Below are 9835 nucleotides of genomic sequence, written 5' to 3' on the forward strand. Positions count from 1 at the left end.
CCTAAGATTTGTGAATGGGAGCATAGAAGCGAGAGATCTCCAGTTTCACAGCATCTCTCTAGCTTTTGAAGCCCTTTTGCACTGTTGTGACCTCTGAAAAGATCAACATGGTGTGTGTCACTGGGTTTGTTATCCCCTCCAAACTTTTTAGGGTCCATGCACAGCCTTTTCGGATATTCTCTTCTCTTCCATGGTTCCCATTTTTATTTTTCTTTTCTTTTGTTCTTTTGAATATGCTTCTTAGGATGGAAAGATGAGGTGGTCAGTGGAAGACGCAGTGGATTACAAGGGATTGCCTGCCGACAGATCCAAGACCGGCGGTTGGGTACCTGCGGCTCTTATCTTAGGTCTGTCATCCAATTCTTCACCTCTGCTCCCTACCCTCAACTCTCCTTTTTCTTTTCTTTGTTATTTCAATATCCAATATCCACTTTTTCTTCTTTTCTTCTTTTTTTTTTGTTTGTTTGTTTGTTTTCTATATCTTTGGAACATCTACTACTTATCCTGCCGTGGGTAAATGATCAACGATCTTCTAGCATTAAGATAGTAGAAAGCTCTTTGCATTGGATTTTGTGTGTTTGTAGATATAATGCTGCGCTTTTTTTTACCGGTCTAGCTTTTCTCCTTCCCGTAGGTCTAAACTCACCATGATCAAACATCAAGATTACTTTGGACTAGATCAGTAAATTATATGCCAAACAAAAACTTAAATTTAATAATAACTTTGTCATCGGGAATTTACTTAATTTTCACCATTATCAGTGTCCTATGTAGCATATAATTTGACACATGGAGAAGATAGAATTCCAGGTTGAGTTCAGTGTCAACATGTCATATTTTAGTCCAAGTAAATTTCCTGCCCATTTTTCCTTGGTTGTCAAAGACAGCCTTGTACTTCCAACAAAAATGTTTAATTTGCTTAAAATCACTGCAAGAGAAGGATGACAAACTTACCAGCTTTGTTAGATGGCAAATAGCAGGTGATCCATTTTGCCTAAAACAACATATATTAAGAATAGCAGGCGGTTCATGCCAAAAAAAAAAAAAAGAAGGACAAGGTAAATACATATAAACGGACAAGTGCCATGAAGTCAACTAGCTAGATTGCTAGAGTTTCAAGTGTGTTCTTTTCTGTTCCAATAACAGATATTTGCCAACTAAGGAGCAAGAATTTATTGGGACCAGGCGAATTTTGTGGCTGAGCATCTACGGTTAAGCTTATCCACATTTCACCATCGGTAGAGCTAGACCAGCACAGGTAGTAACCTGCCAGCTAGTTTTGTCCTGACCAGTGTACACACTATTCTACCACATCTTGGATACTGTATCCATGCAGGGCTGAGTATCCATGCACACGAATTTTGAACTAGTGCCTAATCGTCACCTTTTACTCAAAGTGATTAGATGCATTATTTCAACTTCATCAAACCATTCAGCAAATATGTGCTGCTCCCTGATCAATATAACTTGGTATTTAACTACAATCGTGATTCGGGTCAAATTATAGTGCTATCATGCTTCCTAAAAAATTATGTGCTGTCTCGAAAGTTGCTAATTAATGTTTGTTGATTCAAATTGGGACGCAGGAATTGAAATATGCGAGAGGCTATCGACGATGGGAATCGCGGTGAATCTGGTGACGTACTTGGGTGGCACGATGCATCTTCCAAGTGCAGAGTCAGCTAATGTTGTGTCAGATTTCATGGGCACGTCCTTCCTGCTGTGCTTGCTTGGAGGGTTCCTAGCTGATTCCTTCTTAGGCCGATACCTCACGATTGCCATCTTTGCCGTGGTCCAAGCATTAGTATGTCCCTTAAACCTATAAGATCGACTGCTGCAACTAAACAAGTCATGAATTAGTTCTACTTCAGTAAAAATTTCGTCTTTGGAGTTAATCACAAATTAGAAGGGGTAGGTGAGGAGCTAGCTCCGACTAGTAATTAATGGCCAACGCCAACATGAGAATTGCTGCAATCAATTGACCTTGAGATCAGCAAGAATGTCCTTAATTTCAGAGACTTCTGCTATGCTGCTACGTACGTCCTTTTAATACAAAGAGATTAAACTAATTGTTACCGTTTGATGCCGGCGAATAATTATAGGGGACATGCATGCTCTCCGTGACAACGAGGCTGCCCCAGCTTCGCCCGCCGCCCTGCAACTCTCTTTCTTCTAGGAGCACCAAGTGCGAGCAGGCCAATGGCTTCCAGCTGGGCATCCTCTACTTGAGCTTGTACCTGATTGCGCTGGGCACAGGGGGGCTCAAATCGAGTGTGTCGGGCTTCGGGACCGACCAGTTTGACGAGAAGAACGAGGAGGAGAAGACCCAGATGGTCTACTTCTTCAGCAGGTTCTTCTTCTTCATCAGCACCGGCACCTTGCTTGCAGTCACCGTCCTGGTCTACATCCAAGACGAGGTGGGCCGAAGCTGGGCCTACGGTATCTGCTGCATCTCCATGCTTATTGCCATCTTGGTGTTCCTCTCCGGCACAAGGAGATACAGGTACAAGCAGAGCGCCGGGAGCCCCATCGTCCACATTCTTCAGGTTGTCGCGGCTGCAGCGAGGAAGAAGAAGCTGCAGTACCCTTCGAACATTGCTTTCCTGTATGAGAATTCCCCGGAGGCCTCGAGAATCCAACACACCGACCAATTCCGGTGAGAATTTATGATTTCCCGGTTCCTTGCGATGATGGTAGTATAACTAGCTTTTGCATCCGTGAGCATGACGCTCGTTCTTGGAAATTACTGCATTCGATAGTTGTCTCGACAAGGCCGCAATCGTGGCGGAAGGAGACGACGAAGTGAATGGTGAGACCTCAAGTCCGAATCCTTGGAAACTATGCTCGGTGACCAGGATCGAGGAGGTCAAGATGATGATTAGACTGCTCCCGGTGTGGGCTACGACGATCATGTTCTGGACCATCTATGCTCAAATGATCACGTTCTCTGTAGAGCAAGCAACGACCATGGAGAGGTCGATCGGTGGCTTCCAAATTCCAGCAGGATCGCTTACAGTCTTCTTTGCCGGGGCAATTCTGATCACCCTGGCGGTCTATGACCGCATGATCATGCCCCTGTTGAAGAAATGGAAAGGCAAACAAGGTAATAGATATACATATGTGATTGGGACTCGGACACATATACATGCATATAGTGCTGTTGCATTGAGTAATGATTTTCGTTCGATGCCAATTATATATATCTATATATAGCATGGAGGTAGTTCCTGACACAAATGCATGCATGTGTGGTTGGTTGCGACATCCCACAGGTTTCAGCAACCTACAGAGAATCGGCATCGGCCTCGCCCTCTCGGTGATAGGGATGGCAGCTGCGGCCGTGGCAGAGGTGAAACGGCTCTCGGTCGCCAGGGGAGCAGGTCCTGCTGCCGCCCATCACAGGGGCACGACGCTGCCCATCAGTGTTTTCATATTGATCCCACAATTTTTCCTCGTGGGCGCCGGAGAGGCATTCGTGTACACAGGTCAGCTCGATTTCTTCATCACCCGGTCGCCAAAGGGGATGAAGACTATGAGCACCGGCCTCTTCCTCACCACCCTTTCGCTTGGCTTCTTCCTCAGCAGTTTCTTGGTTTCGGTCGTGAAGAGCCTGACGGGAGGCAAACATGGGAATGGGTGGCTGGCGGACAACATCAACTATGGGAGGCTGGATTGCTTCTATGGCCTTCTCGCTGTGCTGAGCGCCATTAACTTGGGAGCCTTTCTGGTTTGTGCCGCATGGTCCAAGCCACAGGCCGCTAAGCCCGGGCTGCAGACGGAGAGTGCGATGAAGAGTTCATCTGCAGATGATGAGTGCTAGGAATGTGTAAAGGCTTGGAAAGCATATCTTGCTCTCTTTCTCTTTTTTTTGTGATAAGTATCAGATGTTCGCTTTAATAACTTATCTGGGGTGTGTTCCTTTCCTTATTTGTTTAGTTTGTACTATCCGGTTCTTAAAAGAGTGCTTTGAGTTTTGTTTTAAATCGATTATTTGGCCTTCTTTCCATCAATTTTTTCTTTCTGCACGCGCGCACGGATTCGCAAACAGCGTTAAAAAAAAAAAAAAAAAAAAAAAAAAAGGAAAACTGAAAACAGAGTATTTGAATGGGTTGGCTTCAATGCCAAAACCAACGAATGAGTTTTGTATTTATAATAAAATTGTACAGCTGGAGATTACATTTGTGATAAGATAAACATACAGCTGGAGATTACATTTGTGATAAGATAAACATACAGCTGGAGATTACATTCGTTGCAACAAATAGAGCTACGTATTAGCAAGTAGTTTTGGACCTTTGACTGAGTCCAGATATTATTGTGAGTGTGATGAGTTGGAGTTGGTCATAAGGTTAACACCCCCTTGCAAACTCATGGGAAGTGGACGACCTGTGAGTTTGTCACGCAAATACTTAAACCTTTTCACAGTATAACCTTTAGTAAATATATTTGCAACTTGGTCTAAAGTGCAAATATAATTGAGCTGGATGTCCTTATTGACAACTTTTTCACGGATGAAGTGGTAGTCGACCTCAACATGTTTCGTCCGTGTATGAAATACAGGATTCGATGCAAGTGCAAGTGAGCCAATATTATCTCAATAAATCCGAGGACGAGACATCATAGGAACACACAAATTCCGAAGGAGCATTCGAAGCCAGTATAATTCAGCCGTTGTAATAACAAGGGACCGGTACTCAGCTTCCATACTTGAACGGGATACCACATGTTGCTTCTTAGCAGTCCATGAAATGAGACAAGATCCAAGAAAAACTCCATAGCCGATGGTAGACCTTCTGTCATCTGGATTGCCCGCCCAATCGGCATCGCAATACGCATTAAGCTGAAGAGTTGTAGGTGTATAGTAAAGACCATATTCAGCAGTGCCTTTAAGATAGCGCAACACTCGCTTTACGGCCATCCAATGGATTGTAGTCGGAGAATGCATAAATTGGCACAGTTGATTGACGGAGTATGCAATGCCGGGGCGTGTAATAGTGCAATATTGAAGGGCTCCAACGATGCGTCTGTACTCAGATGGGTCCGGAAGTGGATCACCAGTATGAATAGAAAAAATTTTAAGCAAGAGCACTAAAATAGGCATGGTCTGTATTTGTAATTTGCACTGGCTGCGAAGGCTTAGATGTGGGGTTACGGGCATCTTAATAATGATGCCAGATTCGATTGACCTGAGATTTAGTCTGGTTGTTCCTTTGGTTCTCACTTCTCAATTCCCATCTGGTCAACATACTAATCTGCTACCAACCTTATTTATTTTTTATTTTTTTGCTAAAAACAGCAGTATCAAACGTAACGTGTATACCAACCTTATTTCTCAGCCACATATGGTCATGGCACTTACTTTCATCAAAAAAACAAAAATTTGTGGTCATTCATGGCCCTTCCAGTCAGCGTCCTTGAATATAGAATTACGAATTGCATTTTGCTTAAAAAAATGATAGTGACATGATTTTAACTTTAATGCAGCTAAATATGCCTTTTGGTGCTAAATTAGGATAGGGACACTTTTTTTTTTTTGGAGGGGTGGGGGGGTGCGAGATAAGGGAGGCCGAATGCGGCCCAGAGATAGAGACGTTTTGGATGCCTTAGTCGTGCTACAGTTGCGCGCACTTCTTTCTCTCATTTTCATGAGTTTCACCAAGAGCCAAATGCCTTTGATCCCTACCATTTCGCCACTGTTTTTTTTTTTTTTTCTTTGGTGAAAACGACATTTTTAATTTCGCCACTGTTTTAATGCCATCCTTCATCCCGATGCAGGAAACTTTCTCTCACCGGATATCTTTGCCGGTATCAATCAGTAGTTACGTGATTGACTGCATGGCATAAATCATCTAAATAGGTAATTTCTAATTGATCGGTGATGATGTGCAATTTCTTTCCTTACTAATAACCACCAGAAGTATGCAGATGATGATGTGACATAATAGATGAAAATTTTTATTTTGATATTACGGTATATAGGTGATGGTATGGTATATAGATGATGACGTAACATATAGCACGTGCCCAAAAATGTCCGATCACTAAAAGCCACATCATCATCTACATTCTGCAAATTATATTTTGGTCCTCTAAATTTCACAAATATTTTTAAATGAGCCTTATAGCTTAAAAATTTCTCATTAGGTCTCTTAATTTTTAAATATAATTTAATATAGTATTTTCGGTCCATTTCTGGGAATGCCTTCCGGAAACCTTTTATTCGGACCCATATGCCCCCCTTAATTTGGAGGGTTAAAAGTATAATTTACTCTCATCTCTTTCAAGAAAGAAATCGGGTAATAAAAAGCGGAAACTAGGGTTACAATCTCGGACCATCAAAGGGGAAGGAAAGCCACAGCCAAGCATGCACCCTGATGAAATCACCATACAGCCCTACATCTTTAGAGAACAATTAATACCCAGCTTGCTAAAGACGCCTTGTATCTACTTCTCATTGCCTTCCTGAACTGCTCACTTGGAAGTTGGTACCATTCATTTAGCCACATCTTCTTGACTCTCCTAATAACTCACAGGCCAGACCGTTTTATACCATTAAAGATTTCCGCATTCCTGTAACTAATTACGACGGTTGGAGCACTTGCATGAATTATAATCATGAATAATTCATATAGGACACACGGTTTATTGGACAGTTGATCGATGAACGATCCCATCACTGCTGGAATAGTTTAAGAAGGGTCATTCATTCAATGGGACGAACGAATACTCGAACGCCAAAAAAGAAGAACGAAAGAGATCAAGAAATGTTTAGAAATGCAGTCATTATTATGAATTTTGACTGTGCTTTCTCTGCTAACCAAGCATGCATGCATGGGCCCCTATCTGTGGGGTGGAGGACATAAGGGGAAGACATCTACGCGTGGGCACATTATTGAAGGGCCCCTACGTGTGCAGTTAGCTCTTCAGATGCATTGTTATGCGACAGGGAGCTAGGGAGGAACAAACACCAACGACTGCAAGGATCCATTTGGCAAAGCACGATCTCATCGGAGTCACGGAATCCCCTGTTGAAGATTGTGATAATATTCTCATGTCACCCGCAATGCGGGAACACTGTAGGTCCTGCCGTCCTGGTCACATGAAAATATTCTGATACCCTCCTCTCGCAGCTATGTTTCTCGCATTCCCATCATAACTAAAGCAAACACTACGGTACTCACGGGAGTCTCATCTCAGCCAGGAGTTACAAGCTCATCATCTTGTTGCAATGGACAAATGGAAATTCCCTTCCCATTACAGTAACTACTTCCACTACCCATGGTGCATGCAGTGATATATGCATCTTAATTTTTGAGTTTTCAGTATTATGGAGAAGCTGTATCACCGCTATGATGCATGCAGGCCAAAGGAAGTCGATCTAAGTCTCGTTTATCTGCGCACAAGAGTGGTACTGGAGCTGTAATTACAATTTGATCTCGTGTCTTTCAAGTTGGTTTATTAAATGAATCAAAATTCTACACGAGGCGCTGTTTTGCGGGTTGGCATCCTATACCAGACTTTCCATTCAAAAAAAAGACATCATTTATCAGTCTTCTCAGATGGTTAACACGCACACACGCGGGGCAAAGACTAAGACATAATGAGCGCTGGTGTTCTTGCAATGATGATGGCTGCGGGAGTAGGCACTGGCCTTTGCCGAGATGAGTGCGCTTAGCTTGCCGGAAATGACATGAGTCGTTGGTTCCTTTTACTCGAGTCCGATGGGAATCGCAATTATACACCAATTCCATTCAGCAGCTGCCATGCTTTGTGGATGGCAGCGTTTGGGCGTCCGGGGTTGAGTTATCACTATCATAATTGTACGAGAATACTGCTGATAACTGTTCATTAAAAGCGAAAGTTCAGATTAAGATTCCCTACAAATAAAAGACCAATCTTATCCTCAAAGTTCATGCATGGCTGGCTCTTCTACCTGGTCTTCCACTTGGTCATCTATATTGGTCATCCATACATCGCTATTATTCTCTAAAGATATAGGGCTGTACAGTGATTTCATCGGGGTGCATGCTTGGTTGTGGCTTTCTTTTTCCTTTGATGCTCCGAGATTGTAACCCTAGCTTTTGCTTTTTGTTACTTTAATTAAAATGAATTAGGCACCCTATGCCCGACTTTTTTCTTGAAAAAGACAAGGGTAATTATACTTTTAACCCTCCAAATTAAGGAGGGTGTATGGGCCCGAATGAAAGGTTTCCAGGCATAAATTGGCTAAAAATACTATATTAAATTATATTTAAAAATTGAGGAACCTAATTAGAATTTTTTAAACTATAAGGATTATTTAAAAATATTTGTGAGATCTAGAGGACCACAATATAATCTACGGAATGTGGACGACCAAGTACAATTTTATGGGAACTCACGAGTTCGCGTCTTGTGGCTGCTCTCAAGTGCATCACACACGATATATTTATTACCTAAATAGCATTTTGACTTGCTGACTACAATTGGATCGATCGGACTTAAATGAGAGAAATATAATTTGTCTTCATTTCGAAACCTAGTCAAAAATCTTTTCAAACAACAACAACTAAAAAGAAGAAATCCAAAGCCATCACAGACGCGCAAAAGGCCCCCGAAATAGAATTCAGTTGACCTGCCTCAATGGTATTTCCACTCAAGTGCTTTTATTTCCATTCGTGGAAAAGAATCCAATAATTTGGCTCCATGCCGGCTTCTCGTTTTCAGCTCCTCTTGTCACTGGATGGAGTGAGGCAATCAATAGATGCTTCGGCATCGTATAGCTGTCTGAATGCGACGTTAATAGGTTTTGTGGACTGTGAGAGGCTCCACCATGAACCCATCAAGATGGAAAGAAAAAGAAGAAAGGCATTCATGGAAGGATGACGCCCACACATCAAAGATCGAGCATCATTTCTCCATGGTGGGTTGGCGCCACTTATTAGCTCATCCATCATGTATCTGAACAGCACGGTTACAACGTTTCAAACTGAAACGTTTCAACAGTTAAAACGGATTCTGGTGCTGTAACTGTTAGCTCAATAGAATCCGTTGGGAAACCATCTCACTGTCTTACGCTCTATATAAACCCATGTAACTCAATGATTCGGGTATGGAAAAAGATATAGAAATCATTACTATCATTCTCTCTCAGTCTTCTCTATACAATCTTCTTCATGGTATCAGAGCCAAAGATCCTGTGAGCTCTCTCTATTGTTCCCATATCAGAATGGAAGATATCTAACAACTGATGTCAGAGAAATCAATCAATCTTGAAGTTCATCTACCCATGATCTCTCCCGGGTCTGTGCATGCCACAGGAGCTGCTGAAGACTTCCAATCTCAGGATGGTCAAGTTATCCCTCCGAAGCTCAAATTCTTACTTAATCAGATACGATCCTTAGTACCAAATCAGCTTACCTCTGACAACTATCTCACATGGAGATCTCAAGTCATCAGGATCTTCAGAGCCAGTGGTTACTATGGCTTCCTCGATGGCTCATCCACACCCACCAGAACATCTGGTACCTTAGAGTCAACAGTATCCGAAACATGGTTCTTCACGGATCAATTTCTTGCCACAGCACTGAACTCCATCATTTCCTCCTCTGTTCTCCCATATGTAATTAATCTAGAGCATTGCTATCAAATCTGGGCAGCTTTGGATTGCAGATTAAACTCTGCTACTAGAACCCACATCATCCAGCTCAAAAATGAGCTGCATAATATCAAGAAAAGAGATCTATCAATGTCTCAATACCTTGACGAAATTAGATCCAAAGTTGATGCATTAACTGCTGCAGGGTCTCAGATTGATTCAGAGGATGCTGTCCTCTACGTTCTCAATGGGTTGCCA

General features: G+C 42.4%; 1 protein-coding gene across 1 annotated transcript; it reads left to right on the forward strand.

The window, feature by feature from the left end:
- LOC103708757 (protein NRT1/ PTR FAMILY 6.2-like) lies at positions 1-3983 on the forward strand. Its single transcript, XM_008793826.4, has 6 exons — positions 1-110; positions 245-347; positions 1587-1804; positions 2103-2656; positions 2760-3103; positions 3273-3983. Exons 1-6 carry the CDS (start codon positions 108-110, stop codon positions 3818-3820), a joined length of 1770 nt encoding a protein of 589 aa, XP_008792048.2. The 5' UTR covers positions 1-107; the 3' UTR covers positions 3821-3983.
- The last annotated feature ends 5852 nt before the right edge of the window (positions 3984-9835 follow it).

Source organism: Phoenix dactylifera, chromosome 8, assembly GCF_009389715.1.
Source record: "Phoenix dactylifera cultivar Barhee BC4 chromosome 8, palm_55x_up_171113_PBpolish2nd_filt_p, whole genome shotgun sequence".
NCBI lineage: Eukaryota > Viridiplantae > Streptophyta > Magnoliopsida > Arecales > Arecaceae > Phoenix > Phoenix dactylifera.